Source organism: Seriola dumerili, unplaced genomic scaffold (genome assembly GCF_002260705.1).
Source record: "Seriola dumerili isolate Sdu_G_001 unplaced genomic scaffold, Sdu_1.0 BDQW01000741.1, whole genome shotgun sequence".
NCBI lineage: Eukaryota > Metazoa > Chordata > Actinopteri > Carangiformes > Carangidae > Seriola > Seriola dumerili.
In genome coordinates this window covers 432,087-454,717 of record NW_019174996.1, presented here as the reverse complement: position 1 = coordinate 454,717, position 22,631 = coordinate 432,087, and the positions used below count along the sequence as shown (strand labels likewise).

Sequence of the window (22,631 nt, the reverse complement as noted above, 5' to 3'; positions counted from 1 at the left end):
CTCCTCCCCCTCCCTCCCTCCTCCATCTCCCTCCCTCCTCCCTCTCCCTCCTCCCTCCTCCACCCCCAAGGTGTGATGTGGAGCAGCTCTGTGGCCTGTAGGTGACATGTTGGTGTTTGTGCTCACTCTCCTTTAACCTGCTGGAAAGTTGAAGGTTTCACAGTAAAAGTACTTCATGTAGTTAAAGTATCAAATAAAAGTATCTGGTTTTCTGTCCACTTCATAATCCGGCCTGTGAGTTACGGAGTGGTGACACTGGTGCCAGTAAAACACTGACTGGTTTTTACTGGTTCCTACTTGCAGGTTCTGTGGGAACATGAGAGGAACACCTGAAAGGAGAAATAACTGATGAGTCAAACACTGAGTGGCTGCAGGTTCAGGACTGGGAATAAGACTCCAGGTCGATCCTCAATGTGACCTCTGACCTCTCCAGTGAGGTCATCACAAGGTGATCTATCATCACAAAAATGTCTCCTGACAGCGTCTGAGATCAGCTTTCAATGACCCAGTTACTGTAGACACACACACACACACACACACACTCACACACACACACTCACACACACCCACACTCACACTCACACACTCACACTCACACACTGTGTTTGATCAGGCCGATTGTATAAATTGATTATGGTTTTATTTTGAAAGATCTCTTCAGAACGACGACACACAGGTCCTGTCAGCAGGGAACAGTACCTGGTGCAGTTGTAGGACTTGAACTTGTGATGCAGTATTTCGTGGTGTCGGTACTTTCACTAAAGACGACATCACAGTGAATCAGCGTGCCGTCACTCCGACCTTCTGGATCTCTCTTTGTAAAATACACACCACAGTCACCTGGTGTACACCTGTGCTGTCCCTGTCCCTCAGGGATCAGGCTATTTGTTGGACGACAGACAGATTAGAACAGATTACAGTAGAGTTAAAGTAGAAACCCAAACACAAGCTTCAGTTTGTTGTAATCCTCGGACACGTGGCGCTGTCCTCAGGTTAGATCGGGGGCTGAGAGCTGCCGTCAGTGGGGGGGGGGTCAACAGACTGCAGCTCAGATCACAGAGGAGAGAGGAGGGGTCTGCCCTGATCTACAGATTCAGAACATCCATTTCTACACAGATGACACCGTCGTCTCCATCAGGGTCACAGTCTGTCTTTAATGTCCTTGTACTGAAGGCCAGTCACGTCTCACTGACACTGACCTCTAAACAGCACGTGGAGAAGTGGGAACGAGACATAAAACTTGTTTCTTCAACAGGAATAAAGCGTCATGGCTGACTGGTCAAAGACCCGCTAACATCAGGCTTCTTCCTTTAGTTAAAGGTGTCTGTTGTGGCTGTGCAGCTGCTAATCCTCTCTACTGTCAGTTTTACAAACTGTTTTACTGTCTGTTCTAATTTTTACTTTATGTTAATCCTCAGATAAACAATCTTTTACAATAAAGTCTTGAGTGGGTCATAAATAAAAGTTTAATGATTCATGGAAGAAGCATCATAAAGTGTTTTATCGCTCAGATGATGAACTCTGACCTGAGACAGTTTACTGCTTCAGAATCAGCTGATAGCAGCTGGAGGGAGTTTGTGCAACACTAACGTCTGAAGTGGGGTCAGCGCCCCCTACAGGCCTGACAGAGGAGCGCCCCGACACCGAACTGTCAGGTGTTTCTCCACGCTGACCTGGGAGCTGTAGAGCTGCTGGCAGGTGCTTCCTGTTAATGTGCAGATCAAAGCCTGAACATCCACCTGAGATGAAATAACAATCAGTTATATCTACATTACACACCTTTCCTCCTGTGCAGGTTTGAAGCGAAGTGACTCAGTGTCGTCGCTTCAATCTGAAGATTCAATGTAAAAGATTCTGCAACTAACAATTAATGATTATCGATTAATCTACAGATCAGCTTCCTGATTAATTCATCTTTAGTCAGAAAAAATGCCAAACACAGTTTTCTGAGGGTTATGATGATGTCACTCTTTCTGTCTGACGAGTCCTTCAACATCCAAACATTTCATCCAACGTCACAAGAAGCTGCACTGAGACTGATCAATAATGGCTGCAGATCTAACAAGCCACTCATCAATTGATTAATTGTGTTTGATACAGTTTCACAAACGTCACACGAAATTCTCACAACTGCTGACATCATCACACAGATGAGCACTTCCCATGACTGTGTGTGTGTGTGTGTGTGTGTGTGTGTGTGTGTGTGTGTGTGTGTCTCACTCTCGCCTCGTCATCACAGTGGCGGTGTGGGTGAGAGTCAGATGAAGTGATGCTGACTCCAGTGTTTTAAAGTTCTAATCTCACTCTTCCTCTTCAGACAGGTGCTGCACCTGTTAGCCCCGCCCTCCTCCTGCTCGTTGTCTACAGTATTTACAGCACGTGTCTTTGAATATTAAGGAGCAGATTAACAGCAGAGCACAAACCACAGAACAGGAGCAACGTGACATTATCAGGATGTAAAAACACAGCTAACAACTGAAAACAGGTGTGTTAGATTTACAGCAGGTGTGCCAATGATCAATCACTGCCAATAGTCAATAGTATTGGTGGTGCCGATCGAGGCGGTGGGGGCAGGACTGAACAAATTGTGGTCCAGTCTGACCCCACAGACAGTCACCTCCACCTGTCGCCCTGTCAGCCATGTTTGTGCCAGATGCTGAAAGTGATGAACATGTTAACAGCTGGTCCAGAGTCAGATCACCTCACAGCTGCAGGAAAAACACAGTGCTACGCTCGTTTGAGCACACCTCAACACATGCTAACACAGACAGTACAACAGTCAGTCACTTACAGGCATGTGAAGTCTGAGCGGCCTCCTCCTCTTCCTCCTGCAGCTCCTCTGCTCCTCCTCCTCCCTCCTCTCTGCGGTGCTGCCCATCTTCTGTCACACAATCTGCTGAGCTCAATCTTTGGATTACTTCCAAATGTCCAGAGGAGGACCACACTGCCTCTGCAGCACTGACACAGTACTACTGCAGTACTCACACAGTACTACTGCAGTATCCACACTGATACTCCCTGTGTTGTGTAGTATCACTGTGGTGATGTGTTTTTCTTAGTAGAAAACACTTTAATACACGGTAGCCTGGTGTTTCTGCAGAGTGGTAGTAGTATCAGCCTGGACTGTAAGCTGTGGTACTTCACTGTATCAGTGATCCTTCCTCTATATGAAGTTACTTTGGACACTTGAGGTGACCGGTGTGAACAGGCTGCTGCACAGACACCGACACACTGAGATCATATAAACAGGAATAACATACAGTCCAAAGAGGCTTTATTGTGAAAAGCCAGGCTACAGGTGAGGTGTCCGGAGGTGTCCGGAGCCCGACCTCTGACAGTCTGGACGCTGAGACATCGGAGAGAAACGGCGGAGGATCGATGTTCCTCTCCCCGCTGCTCCGCCCTGCTGATCGGATCCGGATACACCGAGCAGCGGCTCCGGTGGCGGTTTATGACTGAGCTGACGGCGGGAACCGGGACTTTGAACAGATCAGGTCCACAGAGAGCTCTGAGGAGAATCCTCCGCGAGCACAGCGGCTCCAGGAGGGAGCGCAGCGCCGCCGACTACAGCGCGGACACGGATTACGCACCACGCACCACACAGCGCGCGCTCCGGTGTGGAGGAGAGAATACTAATGTTACTATGACTACTGCTACCACCACTGTACTCTGAGTACTACAAACTACTGCTACTGACTACTGCTACTACTACTGTACTCTGAGTAGCCTACTACAAACTACTGCTACTGTTACTATGACTACTGCTGCTTAATTTACTTAAGAAATGTATAAAGAAGGTGAATGATGCCCAGTTCCTTAGTTCCACCATTATTAGGTTCATTAATTAACCTGATGTTTTTCATTTTCTTTTACTTACTCTTTTATAATATGTATAATTTGCTTTCTGAGAATGTTTTGTAACTCTTTTCTCGCGTATGAATTTTATTTACTTTTAAAATTATTATTTCTAAAGAGAACATGATTTTTTTTATAGGTTGTCATTGTTACTGTTGCACTGTCACTTAATCAATAAAGATTTGATTTGGAAAAAAACAAAACAAAAACGTGTCAGTATGTGGAGAGAGAGAGAGAGGCCATTTTCCCGTGAGAGACACACCTTGGTTTCTGTGTGTGCTGCGGTTCGTTGCCTGTTTTATTCTTTTACAGCGCGAGACCGAGCGTGACGTCAGCAGCACAAACAGCCTGTAAACACACAACAAGCATGACATCAGAACCAGAGCAGGCCGAGCTGCCCGCCATGTTCACTGGGAGCGGCTCTTACCGAGAGGTGGTGCAGGCCGCTGGGTCCAGTCTCTCCGAAGGCTCCGTCAGGATCCACGACAAGGAGCGATGAGACGCAGGCGTCACGCAGCGTGTCCCGGCTCTGGATGTCGGCCCCTCGGCAGGTGTTAACGTTAGCATGGCGACAGAAGACTCCTCTGGCTCCGGGGCTCTTCACAGCCGATTAGCTGAGGGCTGGTTCTGGTTCTGGTTGTTGTTGTTGTTGTTGTTGAAGTGAGTGAAGTTCATGATATTGCTCCACGGTGATGAAAACAAACAGCAGGCAGGTGAACAGTGATGAATCCCCCTCGGGCTTTGAGGCGCAGGTGGGTTACCTGTTAGAGCGCGCACCACTTAGGCTGAGGCCTTACCGCTGCATGTCCCCCCCCCCCCCCCCCCATAAAAGGCGAATAAATAACTTTAAAAAATGATCCACATAATTATTGACATTTAATTTATTACAACTTCAAATACGTTCAAATGGAAACACAATGTACCCGTTAATCCATGTTGCATGGAACAGTCAAACTGTAGGAAGAGGGTTAGGGTCACGTGAGAAAAATAAAGTCATAATTAAAAGTTTCACTTTTAAACTTCAGAATTCTAAGAAAAAAAAGTCACATATGGCCCTAATCCTCTTCCGTAGATTCATTTACATGAAGTACGTGAAGTACTCATGAACACCCACACACACACACACACATACACACACACATATATGACTCATGTAATTTCCTGTAAATGCAGAGGAGGAACTGAAGCTGAAGGTTCAGTCAGTTCAGATCTCAGACTCCATTTTGAGTGAACGGAGCAGAAGGAGGGAAATTGGAGGCTGAGGCACGTGAGTGTTAAAACAACATTATTATTATTATTATTATTATTATTATTATTATTATTATGATTTACTGTCTCGGTGTGAGTCAGTGTGTCTGCAGGAGGCTGCAGGTTCACGACTTTCTCCTGACACCGGAAAAGGCTGCAGTTACGAAAGTCCTGAAACTGCAGCTTCCGGTATCATTATGATTATAATTATTATTACAATTATTATTATCAACATCGCGTGTGCTTGTGTGTGTGTGGTCCAAGTACTACGTGGAGGCGCGTTTTTGTTTTTTAAAAAAAAAGTTTTTAAAGGCACGTGACTGATGAGATGAATGGTCATTCGCTGAAATTCAATGCGGCAGAGCGAAATGCATTATGGGAAATGTATTTCGTTTGTTTATTTAGGCGGTCTTAGCCCGTTTTTTGGACATCAGCCAGCTGTTAACTGCTAACCTGCTGGTCAAGGCTCAGGTGAGACCGAGGGGGAGGAGCCTGTCAGTCTCTGGAGCAGATAGAAACAGGAAATACCAGAGAGCTGACACCTTTGGCTTTTAGTGGAAAATAATATAAAACACAATAAACAAATGTTTGTCATTGTTGTTTTTTCAGTTTCAAAGTCAAAGCTTTTAATTTACAAAAGAGTAAAAGGTTTAAAGTCTCAGGTGGTTTTTATTTCATATGTCTGTTTCAGAAGATTCAGTTTCATTTCAGCAGCTGAGGTCTGAATGGGTTAAAGGTATCGCAGGTATCGTTTCCTGTAATGGTGATAATAAATACTTAGGTTATTATAGAGGAAAAAAAGTTGTTTTAATAAACAGATGAAAGTGCAACTAATTTAAACAACTTCTAGCTGGTAAACACACACACACACACACACACACACACACACACACACACACACACACACACTCACTAAGACTAATGTGGTTATCTATAAATGCAGCAGGGGAGGAGCAACTGAAAGTGAAAGTGTTCAGAGATCAGACTCACCTGGACACAGCAAGAGGAGGGAAACTGACGGCTGAGGCAGGTGAGTGCTACAACATTATTGTTATTATCATTATTATTATTATCATTATTATTTGACAGCCCTGAATATGAATATACATCAGTAAAGTATAAAACCAGCTGAAGTGATAAAGACTGTAACAGTTCAGTACCTTCACCTGTCCTGTAGGGGGCGGGGGGATTATGTAATGATTTAATACACCGCTGTGTAGTTGAGTGCAGATTAATACTTCATGATTTATCTGTTGATTATAGTTTTAATCAGTTGAATCTTCTCAGTGAGAGAAACAGCAGGAGAAAGAACATGGAGGTCAGTTAGTGCTTCCACCACTGCAGCAGACGTTCTGATTGGACGTCGTACAGACAGTGTAGGAGCCAGTAAGACCAGTAGAACCAGCAGCAGAAACACCAACAGTTCTCTGACTTCACACTGAGCAGACTCTCTGCTTTCACCAGGACGCCAAGATGACAGACACGGACCTCATCAACATCCTGGACGAGCTGAGAGACGATGAGTTCAAGCGCTTCAAGTGGTTCCTGAAGAGAGAGACGGTGGACAGCCTCCCGCCCATCTCAGAGAGCCGGCTGTCGAAGGCGGAGAGGGAGGAGACGGTGGATCTGATGGAGCAAAAGTATGGATCTGCTGGAGCCGTGGAGACGATGGAGAGAGTTTTAAAGAAGATCTGCAGGAATGACCTGGTGAAGAAACTAGCAACCGTCAGCTCAGGAGCAGCAGGTGAGTCACAGGTGAAACATTCACACCAACACGCCCTGAAGGGTGTGAGCAGGTCAGGGTGTAGTTGTTCCTTTCAGCCACTAGATGGAGACAGAACATCGCTGAAGCTGCAGAGCTGGAAGTCTCAACCGTTAAACACAAACACACGAACAGATAAAATAATCCGCGTATGAATTGATAGTGAATGTAATTGTTAGCAGTTAGTCTGAGCTCTGTGGGTTCAGTTTAATCTGGTCCTGTTGTCATGACTACGAGCTCTCGGCTGTAGGTGTCAGCTGCTTATTGAACACAGGTTCTTCTCTGGTTCATCCTCCAGGTGCTGGTCCAGCAGGGACTCTGAGTGTCCCAGCAGGGACTTTGAAGGTCCCGTTATGGACTCAGGACGTCTCAGCAGAGGAGAAGCTGATGTCTGTCCGAACACAGTTCATCAACAGGGTGTCTGAACCTGTTCTTCGTACGCTGCTGGATAAACTCCTGGAGCGTGGGGTGATAACTGATGGTGAAATGGATTATGCTGCCGTGACACCGAGCAGGGCAGACAAAGCTCGAGTGGTGATCGACACGGTACGAAAAAAAGGATCACAAGCCAGTGCAGCTCTGATTGCTGCTCTCCGTGAGGTAGATTCATGCCTTTCAACAGAGCTGAACTTAATGTGAAGCAGGAACTGTGTCTCACACCAACATCTTCAATCCTTTCGTTTCTTTTGTCGAACGTTTGGTAAAAACCTTCAAACTCTCAGACATGAATCAGATTTTCCTGAACTGTCCCGCTCACATGATGAACTCCACAGCACGAAGTTCCCAGTGTCAGAGGTTGGATGTGAGATCTCTTCTGCTGGGACTCACTGAAGGTGTGTGTTTGGACTGTGGCTGCAGTTACTGAATGTTTCAGATTTAAGATCAATAAAGTTGTTTTCTGTTTCACGTCATCTGTGTCCTGCTCCGTTTCCTGTTTGAATGATCATATCTACGTGACTCAGTTCAATATCACGGTGTTCATCACAGCTCCAGCTCCTCCTTGACCTCCTGCTCCTCCTCAGTCCAGACTCAGAGCAACGGTGAGTGGATGCAGCTGCACAATAAGAGGATCGGACAGGACGTTAAAGACACAAAAACAAAATCCTCAAAGTGCATCCAGGATTACGGCTGCCGGCGCCGCTGGCGTTCATCATGATCATCATCATCCTCAGGCAGAACGGGAAGAGCTCTGGAAGTAATGGATGAGTTAGTGTTTCTGCTGTTGGAATTTTGTACAGATTAAATATATGCAGCACATTGAAAACATTATTTTTCAAATAATAAAGTTGTCTGCATTAAAAGGTGAAAACTGAAATATCACACTGATATAAGTATTCAGACACTCTGCTGTAACACGTGAAGTTTAGCTCAGGTTCCTCTGTTTCTCACAACCAACGATGGCGATCAGAGCAGGAACCATGAGGAGGAAGGAGCTGGCCGCAGAGCTCAGAGACACGAAGTGCCTCCCATAGGTTGTCTTCACATTCTTCTTCTTCGATGTTTTTTCCCGGTGAACATACTGTGGGGAAACACTGGGATATTTTCATAAAAAATGTAATTAAAAACTGTTATAAGAGAAATAACTTAAAACTCGGTCACACCGTGCAACTCTCAGGTAAATTTCTGCTTTTATTATCTTTATTTAATCAGAAGTACCTTCAGATTAAAAATCGAACATTTAACATTTAATACGCATCCCTATGTCAGAAATGTACGGAAGAGGATTAGGGCCATATGCAAAAACAAATTCTGAATTAAAAAATAAAAAGTCAGAATTATGAAATAAAAAATTTTCACGTGGCACTAACCCTCTTCCTTAGAAAAGTAAAATCACATGACCATACAATTACACGATATAAGATTAAAAAAACAAATCACATCAGTCTATGGCGTCATGATGACGCAGCTCGACGTTAACGGAGCGACCAGAGAAAACGAAACTCTTCCATCTACGTTTTCCTTTTCAGCTGCACTGTGCGTTTCAAAGCTGTTTCTCTGCTGACCCGTACTACATTGCTTCTGATGGTTTGTCAACCTCATCCACTTTAGGAGGGAGAAACGCAAACACATCATCATATAATGTTGATGTCATATACCACCACCGAGTACAGTCTGAGCAAAGCCACATCACCTGTGTAGTGATGACATTTGTTACGACATAGAAATGATATGGATGAGTGTCTACGCTAGAGATACATCATAACAATAATCAATATAACAAACAATAAATAATGACGATATTCACAGCGCAGGTTCAAATTATTAAAGTATGTTTTGGTCATCTTAAAGTTAAACAAAAAAGAGGCCTTACTCCAGGTAAGGTCCATGTTGTGCTCCGCCTACAAATGGATAACCATAATCCAGTAATTTTGAATCATTATTCTTCAACCATGTGGTAGTAACTTCACCACAGAGACCTTTCTTTTCAAATCGATAAGTTAAACCCTCCATCTGAGTACTCTATCACAGTAAAGTGTGTGTGCTGTTCACGGATCAGTGTCGGCTGAAGAGTCAGACACACTGCACAGCAGCAGAGGAGGTTTAGTTGAGCGAACTGCTGTTATCTGTGTTACTTGTGACACACTGACAGAAGTGAAGTCAGGGCTTCTGGGCTGATGATTTGCATCACCAACATTTACAGGGCAGCCCTACTTTTCTTTTATTATTCTTTTTTTCTTTGTAATTTGAAGTCTTTTGGTTCAGAACAGACTGATCCATAGTGACAACTTTGTTTAATGAGAGAGAGTCTCCAGTTGACAGTCTGGACTCTCCACAAGGTCACGCAGCTGCTTCACATCTGGATCCTGCAGGTTGTTGTGACTCAGGTCCAGTTCTCTCAGGTGGGAGGGGTTGGACTTCAGAGCTGAGGCCAGAGAAGAACAGCTGATCTTTGAAAAACTGCAGAACCTCAACCTGAATAAAGAAAACAACAGTTAGTGACAGTCAGTGCACGTCATTTATGTGTCAATACTGTGCATATACTGGTGTCGTGACATCAGGATAAGTGAGACAAGCAGTTAAGTCTAAAAATAGAATCAACCAGATCAATACTGACGTGAAGTGATCTCTCTCCTCACATCTGCTCTCAGAACAGCTTCTGTCTGGATCTGTTGCCTGTTTGTATTCATCATGTAGTTTACCGTCCTCTTGTGGCGGCAGCAGGGTATTGTCTCTAAAGCTACTTTGATTTCCTGCTGTTTCTATCATTTCCCTCATTTTCGTGTGTGTGACAGAACTGTTGATAAAGGCTGGAGCTTGTCAAGCGGAAAGGACAGTGGCCATTTTGGTGGGTTTGCGCATTGAGGATAATCCCGGGATCCTTGGCTTTAGGCAGAGTGAACTTGTCAATCTGACTCAACTTCTACTGTTCTGACATCAGTTATGATATTGTAGCATTGATATAGCATGATATAGAGAATAGGTCTTTCCATAAAGCTAGTCAGTTTGAATTACACTGTTCAGACTGTCATTTGTCTACCAAGTCAGAACACATTTTCTTAGTGAGTACTAGAAAGCACTGGTGAAAGTGGAGTCTGACCTCAGAGTCTCCAGTCGACAGTCTGGACTCTCCAGAAAACCACACAGATCCTTCATTCCTGAATCCTGCAGCTTGTTGACACTCATGTCCAGTTCTCTCAGATGGGAGGGGTTGGACTTCAGAGCTGAGGCCAGAGAAGAACAGCCTTCATGCGTGACCCGACAACGACTCAGCCTGAAGAAAGAAGGATATTTTTACAAACCTCCGTCAATGTTTAAGCAAAGTTCCACAGAGAGGGAAGAAGAAATTGTCAACCTCAGAGTCTCCAGTCGACAGTTTGGACTCTCCAGTCCAGCAGACAGCTGCTTCACTCCTGAATCCTGCAGCTTGTTGTTTCCACTCAAGTCCAGTTCTCTCAGGTGGGAGGGGTTGGACTTCAGAGCTGAGGCCAGAGAAGAACAGCTGATCTCTGACAACCTGCAGGAACTCAACCTGAATAAAGAATAAAAGATGGAGATAAAATCCATTCATAAAAAATACAGTTAAAAGTGAAACGCAACACTGTTATGTCCTATGTCCTACTTCTTAATCATGACATCTGTATCTCATAATTAAGACTTAATATTTATACTTAAAATAATTATGAGATCATGAGGAAAGGTTAAGGAGGTTATCAGTTAACACTATTTCTAATACTGGGGATTAGTGTAAAGTCTCCAATATATAATATTATAATATTAATCTCAACATTTTATTAATAAAACATTTAATAAAGATCCACCTGACCTCAGAATCTCCAGTCTACTATGTAAAGTGTCCAGTCTGGCAGACAGCTGCTTCAACAGCTGCTTCACTCCTGAATCCTGAAGGTTGTTCTCACTCAGGTCCAGCTCTCTCAGAGGGGACTTCACAGCTGGGGCCAGATGGAAGCAGCTGTTCTCCACCAAGATACAGCACCTCAGTCTGAATTTTGAAAAGTATGAAAATATAAACTAAAACATTTCTGGATAGGAAACTTGAAATTGTCCATCATGACTTAATGTGATGGAGGTTTAGTGGTTTTAGATATGGTGTGCAATATCAGGTCATTAACAGATCCAGTCAGAGCTCAGACGATAGAGAACATGATGGAGAACATGGTGGAGATGTGATGTTCCTGTTTGTTTGCTGTGTTAATGTGAGGAAGGTTCAGCCTCCTCATCATCACTCCACACAGCTGATGTTTTTGTCAGTTAGCTTGAGTTGCTTCATGTACATCCTGATTGTCCCACAATGTTTCTGTTGCGCTTTAAAGTGTAAAAAAAATCTTCCCACTCAGGCACTTTATGTGCAAATTGGAAACTTACCTATAATCTATTTCAAACACTTCATGCCAAGAGGTTGACAACTTTAGAGAAACCATGATACAATACATATTATAAATAATTAATAACATGAATATCAACAGTGACAACATGTCACTGCTTACATTAGTGTCAACGAAAACTATGACCACTTTTGTTTTTACTAAGTAATGATTTTGACTTTTAATGTAGTGAAGTACTGAAGAGAGAAATAACAGATTTTTAGAAATACTCCAAAAGCACAAGTAAACAACTTTGTTACATTAATGACAGTAAATGTATTGTAATTGCCACAGGATTCATTTAGTAACTGCTTTGTTTTCATATTAAATACATGTTCTTGGTAACCACACCATCCATATAATATTCATCTCAACACAGAAGCCGTGGGTTTGAGTCTCTCTCTCCCTAAATTTCCTGTCTCTCTCACTGTACTTTCCGAATAAAGGCAAAAATGGCCAAAAATATAACTTGAAAAAAACAAACTCTGACCTCAAACTTTCCAGACGGGAGTCTGGACTCTCCAGCTCAGCTGACAGCAGCTTCACCCCAGAGTCCTGCAGAGCGTTGTGACTGAGGTCCAGCTCTTTCAGATGGTATGGGTTGGACCTCAGGGCTGAGGCCAGAAAAATACAGCAGCTCTCTGTCAGTTCACATTTATCAAGCCTGTAATCAAAGGATAAATACCACAAAAATAGTTTTATACAAAAACACCATTCCCAGTCAGCTATACCTATATACAATAACTACCTACAAGCAGTTCCTCATGAGACATATGGGATACTGACCTCAGAGTCTCCAGTTCACAGTGTGGACTCTTTAGTCCAGCAGACAGCAACTTCACTCCTAGATGATGCAGATAGTTTCCACTTAGATCCAGGTCTCTCAGGTGGGAGGGGTTGGACTTCAGAGCTGAGGCCAAGAGTTCACAGTGAGTCTCTGAGAGTCCACAACCAAGAAACCTGCAGTAACAATTTCAATATAAAATAACTAGCATCAATAATGCAATACTAAATAACGTATTCTAAAGTTTTGAAAGCAAAGCTTCAGAGAGTCAGTAAAAACCTGTCAAACGACTTCTCCATCATAATCCATCTCATCTTCTAGTGTTTGAGCTTAGTCAAGTGATGATGTGACTTGAGTTCATACCTCTTTTGGGGGGATTTCTTCCCCCTGAAAAATCCTTGCAGCTATTTGAATTCTTTGACAGCTCCCGCAAAAAGATCCAATCAGATCCTGCTTTACCAAAACTATGTATGAATCCACTCCCTGCTTAGCTGTGGCACTCAGAGCTCGACACACTGCAGCTGAAGGAATCATGCAAACAAACAGAACACAAACAACTGTCAATCAGTCTTACACATGAGCTGCAATTACTCACAACACAGCAGGAAGTGTTCAAGTGGACTCGTCGTCGTCGTCTCCCACTCATCTGGATCTAGGTCACGGGGCAGCAGCCTTGGCAAAGAGGTCCAGACGGCCCTCTCCCCAGCTACTTCCACCAGCTCTTCCGGGAGAATCCCGAGGCTTTCCAAGGCCAGCTGAGAGATATAATCCCTCCAGCGTGTCCTTGGTCGACCCCGAGGCCTCCTCCCGGTGGGACATGCCCGAAACACCTCCCCAGGGAGGCGTCCGGGAGGCATCCTTACCAGATGCCCGAACCACCTCAACTGGCTCCTCTCGACATGGACGAGCAGTGGTTCTACTCCGAGTCCCTCCCGAATGACCGAGCTCCTCACCCTATCTCTAAGACTGAGCCCGGCCACCCTGCGGAGGAAACTCATTTCGGCCGCTTGTATTTGCGATCTCGTTCTTTCGGTCATTACCCAAAGCTAATGACCATAGATGAGGATTGGATCATAGATCGACCGGTAAATCGAGAGCTTCACCTTCTGGCTTAGCTCCCTCTTCCCCACAACGGACTGATTCAGCGCCCGCATCACTGCTGACACCGCCTCAATCTGCCTGTCGATCTCCTGTTCCTTCCTAACCTCACTCGTGAACAGGATCCCAAAATACTTAAACTCCTCCACCTGAGGCAGGGCCTCCCCCCCTGACCCGGAGCGGGCAATCCACCCGTTTCCAGCTGAGAACCATGGCCTCAGACTTGGAGGTGCTGATCTTCATCCCAGCCGCTTCACACTCGGCTGCGAACCGCCCAAGTGAGAGCTGAAGGTCGGTGCTCGATGAAGCTAAGAGGACCACATCATCCACAAAAAGCAGAGACGAGATCTGAGAACCATGGCCTCAGACTTGGAGGTGCTGATCTTCATCCCAGCCGCTTCACACTCGGCTGCGAACCGCCCAAGTGAGAGCTGAAGGTCGGTGCTCGATGAAGCTAAGAGGACCACATCATCCACAAAAAGCAGAGACGAGATCATCCCGCCACCGAACCCAAACCCCTCCACCACCGAGCTGCGCCCAGAAATTCTGTCCATAAAAGTTATGAACAGAACCGGTAAAAAAGGGCAGCCCTGGCGGAGTCCAACCCTCACCGGGAACAGGTCCGACTTACTGCCGGCTACGCGAACCAGACTCACACTCCTTTGGTACAGGGACTTAACGGGCTAACAAGGGGCCATCCACCCCATACTCCCGGAGCACCCCCCACAGGGAGCCCCTGGGAACACGGTCGTAAGATTTCTCCAAATCCACAAAACACATGTGGACTGGATTGGCAAACTCCCATGCACCCTCCAGCAACCTAGCAAGGGTAAAGAGCTGGTCCACAGTTCCACGGTCCAAACCACATTGCTCCTCCTCGATCTGAGGTTCAACTATCGACCGGACCCTCTTTTCCAGTACCCTGGCATAGACCTTACCAGAGAGGCTGAGAAGTGTAATTCCCCGGTAGTTGAAACACACTCTCTGGTCACCCTTCTTAAAGATGGGGACCACCACCCCGGTTTGCCACTCCAGAGGTACTGCCCCCAATGTCCACGCAATGTTGCAGAGGCGTGTCAACCAAGATAGTCCTACAACATACAGAGCCTTGAGATACCCAGTGCGGATCTCATCAACCCCCGAGGCTCCGCCACCGCGCAGTTGTTTCACTACCTCGGTGACTTCTGCCCCGGAGATTAGACCATCCATCCCCAGGTCTTTTGACTCTGTTTCCTCCACGGAATACGTGTTGGAGCCAATCGATAGTCTTCCTCTATAGTCTCACCGAACTCCTCCCAAGCCCGAGTTTTTTCCTCAGTAACTGCTGCAGCTGCGCTCCGCTTGGCCCGCCGGTACCAGCCAGCTGATTCTGGAGACCCACAGGCCAACCACGCCCTGTAGGCCTCCTTCTTCAGCCTGACGGCTTCCCCCACCTCTGGTGTCCACCAGCAGGTACGGGGGTTACCGCCACGACTGGCCCCAGCTACCTTGCGGCTGCAGCTCGCATCAGCTACCTCAACAACAGCAGAGCGGAACAAGACCCATTCGGACTCAATGTCCCCCACCGCCCTCGGGACGCGATTGAAACTCTGCCAGGGGTGTGCGTTGAAAATCATCTTGACGGACTCTTTCGCCAGGCTTTCCCAGCAGATCCTCACAACCCGTTTGGGCCTGCCAGGTCTGCGTGGTGTCTTTCCTCGCCATCTGATCCAACTGACCACCAGGTGGTGGTCAGTTGACAACTCTGCTCCTCTCTTCACCCGAGTGTCCAAAACATGCGGCCGCAGGTCTGATGATACGACTACAAAGTCGATCATAGACCGGCGACCTAGGGTGTCCTGGTGCCAAGTGCACCTATGGACGTCCTTATGCTTGAACATGGTGTTGGTTATGGCCAAACTGTGACTAGCACAGAAGTCCAATAACTGAACGCCACTCGGGTTCAGATCGGGCAGGCCGTTCCTCCCCACCACACCCCTCCAGGTCACGCTGTCATTGCCCACGTGAGCGTTGAAGTCTCCCAATAGGACAATGGAGTCCCCTTTCAGGGCACTTTCCAGCACCCGTCCCAAGTAGTCTGAACTGCTGTTCGGTGCATAGGCACCGACAACAGTCAGAACCCGATCCCCGACCCGAAGGCGCAGGGACGCAACCCTTTCGTCTACTGGAGCGAACCCCAACACACAGGCAAAGAGCCTGGGGGCCACCAAAAAACCCGCCCCAGACCTCCACCTCTCCCCTGGAAAAATTCCAGCAAAGAGGAGAGACCAGCCCCTCTCAAGGACTTGGGTTCCGGAGCCAACGCTATGTGTTGAGGTGAGGCCGACTATATCTAGCCGGTATCGCTCAACCTCTTCCACAAGTTCCCGCTCCTTCCCCACCAGAGAGGTGACATTCCATGTTCCAAAAATCAGTTTCCGTAACCGAGGATCGGACCGCCAAGGCCCTCGTCTTGGTCTGCTGCCCAATCCACATTGCACCGAATCCCGTTGACTCTTCCTGCAGGTGGTGGGCCCACTGGGAGACAAACCCATGTAACTGGTTCGGGCTGGGCCGGCTGGGCCACCAGGCGCTCGCCCACAGGCCCCAACCCCAGGCCTGACTCCAGGGCGGGGCCCCAGTAACCCTCCGGGCCAGGTACTCGTGTTCTTGTTTGTTCTGTTCATTGGGATCTTCTGAACTGTTCTTCGTCTGGCCTTTCACCTGGGAACAATCTGCCTTGGGAGACCCTACCAGGAGCAAAATGCCCCCAACAACATAACTCCTAGGGTCATTAGGGCTCTCAAACTCCTCCACCACGGTAAGGTGACGGTTCAAGGAGGAGCAAGTGGACTCTAAAAAGTGATAAACCTGCATCTCAGCCAGGTTTGCAGTTCGGACTACTCCTTCATGGTATGAGCCACCGGGACACCCTGCATCACCTTTTAGAGTCCCCTGGAAACACTTCCTGTTGTGTTGTGAGTATTTACAGCTCATGTGTAAGACTGATTGATAGTTGTTTGTATTCTGTCTGTTTGCATGTTTCCTTCAGCTGCAGTGTGTTGAGCTCTCAGGGCCCCCAGAGTATCTTCCTTTTAACCTTCATCAGATTATATTTGTATACTCAAAACACTTTCACCTGATTCACCGTAAAGTCGTGCTGATTCATTACCTGGTTGCTGTAGGTTTTTGCCTATCTCATGGTTGTTCATGCCCTGATTAAACTTTCCTGTCGGTGTAACTGTATGAATGAATATCTTCTAACTCTTGTCTTGGTGATCGCATTTGGACTGTGCTACATCGTACCTGCAGCCAGAGCCAGCAGTTCTACAGTGTTGCTTAACAGTGTTACAATCTGGACTCACCGAGCCTTCCTGCAGTTCCTCACAGCTGGGATCAGTCTCCGTCGTCCCTCCACTGATGTGTTGTACTTCCTCAGGTCCAACTCATCCAGGACCTCCTCTGACATCTGCAGCATGTAGGCCAGAGCTGAGCACTGGATCTCAGAGAGTTTCTTCTCTGATCTGTTCTCTGACTTCAGGAACTCGTGGATCTCCTGATGAACTGAGTGGTCCTTCATCTCCATCAGACAGTGGAAGATGTTGATGCTTCTGTCAGGAGAGATATCATAAGTGTTCATCTTCTTCAGGTTGTTGATGGCTTTCTGGATGGTTTCTGGACTGTTCTCTGTCTGACCCAGCAGACCTCCTACGAGTCTCTGGTTGGACTCCAGAGAGAGGCCATGAAGGAAGCGAACAAACAGGTCCAGGTGACCGTTTCTACTTTGGAGGGATTTCTCCATGGCTGCCATCAGGAACTCGTCTATGGATGGGTAATAGTCAGTGTCCCTGTCATCGCTGTCATCGCTGTCATCACTGTCATCACTGTCGTCGCTGTCATCGCTGTCATCACTGAATGAATCATCATCAACCACATCTTTTCGGAAGCCCTTCAGGACCTCAGTCTTCCTGTTGGTGTAACAGTGGAACATGTAGACTGCAGCCAGAAACTCCTGAACGCTCAGATGAACAAAGCAGTAGACTGTTTTCTGGAAGATCACACTCTCTCTTCTGAAGATCTCAGTACAAAGTCCTGAGTACACCGAGGCCTCTGTGACATCGAGACCACACTGCTCCAGGTCTTCTTGGTAGAACATGATGTTTCCTTTCTCCAGATGTTCAAACGCCAGCCTCCCCAGCTTCAGAAGAACTTCCCCGTCAGCCTCCGTCAGCTCCTGTGGACTCGTCTCACGTCCCTCATGGTACTTGTTCTTCTTCCTCTGTGTCTGAACCAGCAGGAAGTGTGAGAACAGGTCAGTCAGGGTCTGGGGCAGCTCTCCTCTCTGGTCTGTGGTCAACATGTGCTCCAGAACTGTAGCAGTGATCCAGCAGAAGACTGGGACTTGACACATGATGTGGAGGCTCCTGGACGTCTTGATGTGTGAGATGATTCTGCTGGACAGCTCTTCATCACTGGATCTCCTCCTGAAGTACTCCTCCTTCTGGGCGTCAGTGAAGCCTCGTACTTCTGTTACCCTGTCCACACATGTAGGAGGGATCTGATTGGCCGCCGCAGGTCTGGAAGTTATCCAGACGAGAGCCGAGGGAAGCAGATTCCCCCTGATGAGGTTTGTCAGCAGCTCGTTGACTGATGACTCCTGTGTGACATCAGACACAACCTCCCTGTTGTTGAAATCCAGTGACAGTCTGCTTTCATCCAGGCCGTCAAAGATGAACAGAACTTTACAGACAGCGAGCTGCTCTGCTGTGACCTTCTGTAATGTTGGATGGAAAACATGGAGCAGCCTGAGAAGACTGTACTGCTGATCTCTGATCAGGTTCAGCTCCCTGAACGAAAGCAGAACCAGCAGACTGACATCTTGGTTCTCCAAGCCCTCTGCCCAGTCCAGAGAGAACTTCTGCACTGAGAAGGTTTTTCCAACGCCAGCGACGCCGTTGGTCAGAACCACTCTGATGGGTCTCTGCTGGTCAGGTAAGGCTTTAAAGATGTCGTGGCACCTGATTGGAGCGTCATGGAGGGTCTCCAACTGAATCACCTCATGTTGGGTATTAACCTCTTCACTCTGTCCCTCTGTGATGTGGAGCTCAGTGTAGATCCTGTTGAGGAGGGTTCCACTTCCTGTTCCATCAGTTCCTTCAGTCACATGTTCACATCTGCTCTTCAGACTGATCTTATGTTGATGTAAAACCTCCTGCAGACCACTATCTGCTGAAAGAGAAGAGACAACGTCAGACTGAAGAAAGACAATCTGAGAATCTGATGATTATTTTCATCAGATGCAGAAAAACTAAAGACAAACAGAGAAAAGGTTTTAATGTTGTGGTATTTATAAACATCTTAAAGGTCAATGCTGTGTGATGTAACAAATGACTCTGTATAAAACAGGTCCTGGTTTTAGAAATGATGACATCATCATACAGATGTTCAGTCTCACTTTGTTCAGTGCTGGTCTGACTGGCTGTCTGCAGTCCAGGTCTTGTTCTGGGTCTTTGTCCACACTGGGGACAGGAGGAGTCTCCTGAAGAACCAGACTGGTCCCAGTATGAGGTGAAGCACTGTCTGCAGAACCAGTGTCCACAGCTGGTAGAGACTGGATCCTTCAGGAAGTCCTGACACAGAGCACAGCTGGACAGCTGCTCCTCCACAGAGACACGGCTCCTCCACTCTCTGAGGACATGGACACATTTTTATTTCACTCAAGCGTTTGTTTGATGGACAGAAGACAGCAGTAGTGCTTCACATCCCACCAATTTACCTTTATAGATCAACTTCACTGTGACAATTGTCATTAATGAACCCTTGTAAACGGTTCAGTATGAACTATATTTCCAGTCTTTTAGCTGCTACCTCCTTTAGTTTATTGATTCTTCCGTGCATTAACTGTTTGGATTATCAGAGCAAGAACTAGAATACCTCCACATCTCTACACATCTCTGTTTAGCTCTTAGCAATTAAAACATTTCCGCATTGGACCCTTAAACTGCAACGGCAACAAAATTGAATGGGTTGTTCCCTGACCTGTGCCCCATCCACCAAGGTTGGTGCAAATCAGTTCAGTACTTTCTGTGTAAACCTGCTGACAGACAAGCAACAATAATCTAGTGCTTCCAGTAGGAAGGTAAATGAGCTGTTGATGCACATGGACAGGAGGTCAGCAGTCTCTTACTGTGTGTGTGAAGGTCCAGGTTCATTACTGAAGAACAGAGGTTCATCTTTGGACCAGTCACTCTTCATAGACAGACAGCTGGGGACTGGAGACTCTGCTCTCCGTCTGTAGGACTCACCTCTGCAAACACAAACATGTTTCATTCACATTATTTCAGTATTGTTCTTATTCTCACGCTCTCCTCAGGTACAGACCTGTTACAGCACCAGTGGAAGAGGGTTCAACATCAGGGCAAAGACAAATTAATATTTTCTGAAGGTGTAAATTCTGACATGGAGGATCTGAGTTGTTCTGCTACAGAAAGACCATCAGTAGATTCTGGTGAGGAAACTCAAGATCCAACTTAGTTTAAAATGGAATCAGCTCTAATGGTTCATCGTCATGAATATAAATCTATTAGAAGATCATTTTGTCTGAAGTTTTCTACAGTAGAAACTGTGTCTTACTGTGTGTGTGAAGGTCCAGGTTCATTACTGAAGAGTGGAGGTTCATATTTAGACCGGTCACTCTTCATAGACCAACAGCTGGGGACTGGAGACTCTGCTCTGTCCTCCTCTTCCTCCACATCATTAATCATCTCTGGTCTGACAGGTCAACCAGGAGACTTCAGGGAAGGGGAGGGGGATCAGTGTACTGTCGCCTCTGCTCACCTGAAACAAGAGAGCCAGGTTTCCATCGTCTTATTGTCGTTCATTAGAAATCATCATTCTGCAAAAGCTGAGAAAATTTTACACGAGAGAGAGAGCTGTAACTTTCTCTGTCTCCATTTGGTTCAGTCATCTGAAATGAAGCATCAGTTATTTTAAAAATAACCTAATCTAACCTAATAACCCCCCCCCCCCCCCCGCTGCCAACATTACAACATAACAGACCTGACAGTTCTCTAAGCCCCGCCCACCTCAGTACCTGTTGACATGGCCCTTATGTTCTAGAACAGGGGTCACCAACCTTTTTGAAACTGAGCTACTTCATGGGCACTGAGTCACACGAAGGGCTACCAGTTTGATACACTCTTCTGAAATAACAAATTTGCTAAGTTTGCCTTTAATTATACATTATTAATAATGATTAATGATACTCATCTATGTGAAGACACTGATCATGTTAATGATTTCTCACAATAATTTTCAACAAAGACAACAAGGTGGGAAACAGATATCAATATTCAGAACTTTATTAATCTCAGGAATTGTTAAATTTTCAGATGATCACTTACATCTCTACATTTCATAGGAGAAATGTCCCATTTTCACTTGCCACTGACAACCCCTTTTAACAAACCATGAACTATGTTGCACCATGTTTCAAAAAGTTATCAATTATGTAATGTTAAAGAAAAAATCAACTTACATATTTTTAAATAAATCTTGTCACATATTGAACTACTGACCAAATCTGAGGCAGTTTTAACAAAATTATAACTGTTACATGTCATGAACACAATTCTTCAATATTTTAATTCAAATTTGCCATGGCACTGCCATGTTGCTACTGACAACATCTGCTATCTGTGTCTTTGTTAGTGGGAAGACTGAAAATACCTTCTTCTTCTTCTTGGTCAGATAATGTGTCGCTCTAAACGAGGCTTCGGTTGCTTTTTGTGACTTTTTCGCGGGCTACGTGAAAAAAGACTGTTACTTACCCAAAGCTGCCGTTAACTCATGGGCTTTCTCTGCCCGTAGTGCGCTTCCCGGTGGCTAGTTAGCATGGTAGCTTTTGTGCCACTGTCGCCCCGCAAATGAGACACACGCAGGTTTCTTTCACAGTCGTAAAAAACAACTCCTCCTCCCATTCTTTGTGAAAGTGATAAGTTTTCTTTGTTTTTTGTGCCATTTTTTGGAGGTAAGAAACTGCATTCAGCGCTCATCTTCGCTGCGCCCGCTGGCTTACTCTCCACGACCACTGGTTTTGTTGCGAGCACAAGGCTGACCTTTGAACTAGAGTAGGTCAGAGTTCACATATTTTTAAGATATTGTCATTTTAAAATCTATACAAATGCAAGTGTGATTAAAAAAGAATAGCAACAGAATAAAATTAAATTTTAGACGCAGCTCACTAGTGAGTTGTGCTATTTTTAGAACAGGCCTGCAAGCGACTCATGTGGTCCTTGGGGGCGACCTGGTGCCCGCGGGCACCGTGTTGGTGACCCTGATTCTAGAAGGTTCCATAAACATCAGCGTACACAGGAACAAACAGAAGAGAAGCTGCTGAGCTGAAGAACATCTCAAACTGACTCACAGACGAGGACCCTGAAAACTGCTGACCTTTGATCCTTTCAGGCACATTTTTACTTCACATTAATGATTGGTTGGTGTAAAACTTTTACTAAGGAGAGATGAGGACTGTAACGTTGGTGTAATGCTTCCTGTATTTCCTCAGATGAACTCTGCATGCCACAGCTTGTACCTAAGTGTAATCCAGCAGACACAGCAGTCTGTTCTGATTATTCCTCTGCTGAGCTGCAGTGTTTCAGTCCTCTCCTGCTTCACTTTAATGCAGAACACTTTGTTTTTGGTTAAAACTATTTTCACTGTTTGATTGTACATCTTTTAGATGCCTGGATAAAAATAATGTTAACACTCACAGTTCTTCCCGTCCTGCTCGCTGCTCTCCACTGACTGACTCATCACTTCCTCATTTATTTATATCCACATCATCATCCCTTTGACTCACATGAGGCCCCCCTGTGGTGACATGTGAAATGACGTCTACGGGCTCAAAGTAGGGTCAAAAAGAGTTTGACTTTGTAAAGTGATGTTCACAAATAATTCCAGGCACACCTGCTCTCTGATTGGACTGTCATTGTCCAGTCAGATTCAGGGCCAAAATTTGCACCTGTAACTTCAGGGTCACACACAGTGTGGGAACTCTGAGCGCTAAATTCGATTTGGTGAA

General features: G+C 45.9%; 3 protein-coding genes across 5 annotated transcripts in view; 1 reads left to right on the top strand and 2 right to left on the bottom strand.

Moving 5' to 3' along the window:
• Positions 1-2,878, bottom strand: part of LOC111236884 (5'-AMP-activated protein kinase subunit gamma-2-like) — a 26,492-nt gene extending 23,614 nt beyond the window's left edge. Inside the window, exon 1 of the mRNA XM_022765782.1 lies at positions 2,792-2,878. Within this exon, the coding sequence (XP_022621503.1) occupies positions 2,792-2,878 (87 nt within the window). The remainder of the gene's footprint in view (positions 1-2,791) is intronic.
• A 2,160-nt stretch (positions 2,879-5,038) lies between these two features.
• On the top strand, positions 5,039-7,776 carry LOC111236860. 2 transcript variants are annotated; one of them, XM_022765736.1, is made up of 4 exons: positions 5,039-5,122; positions 6,047-6,133; positions 6,568-6,847; positions 7,164-7,776. In XM_022765736.1, exons 3-4 carry the CDS (start codon positions 6,577-6,579, stop codon positions 7,502-7,504), a joined length of 612 nt encoding a protein of 203 aa, XP_022621457.1. In that variant the 5' UTR covers positions 5,039-5,122; positions 6,047-6,133; positions 6,568-6,576; the 3' UTR covers positions 7,505-7,776. The 2 variants fall into 2 exon arrangements, with proteins under 2 accessions (XP_022621457.1, XP_022621458.1); XM_022765737.1 differs by having other exon boundaries at positions 5,042-5,122; positions 6,050-6,133.
• A 698-nt stretch (positions 7,777-8,474) lies between these two features.
• On the bottom strand, positions 8,475-20,347 carry LOC111236859 (protein NLRC3-like). Of its 2 annotated transcripts, none has more exons than XM_022765735.1 (10): positions 20,183-20,347; positions 19,737-19,856; positions 19,005-19,237; positions 16,915-18,775; positions 12,475-12,648; positions 12,179-12,352; positions 11,130-11,306; positions 10,659-10,835; positions 10,404-10,577; positions 8,475-9,778 (listed from the first exon to the last, which is right to left on the bottom strand). In XM_022765735.1, exons 1-10 carry the CDS (start codon positions 20,311-20,313, stop codon positions 9,598-9,600), a joined length of 3,402 nt encoding a protein of 1,133 aa, XP_022621456.1. In that variant the 5' UTR covers positions 20,314-20,347; the 3' UTR covers positions 8,475-9,597. The 2 variants fall into 2 exon arrangements, with proteins under 2 accessions (XP_022621456.1, XP_022621455.1); XM_022765734.1 differs by having other exon boundaries at positions 16,915-18,778; positions 20,183-20,346.
• Positions 20,348-22,631: the final 2,284 nt, after the last annotated feature.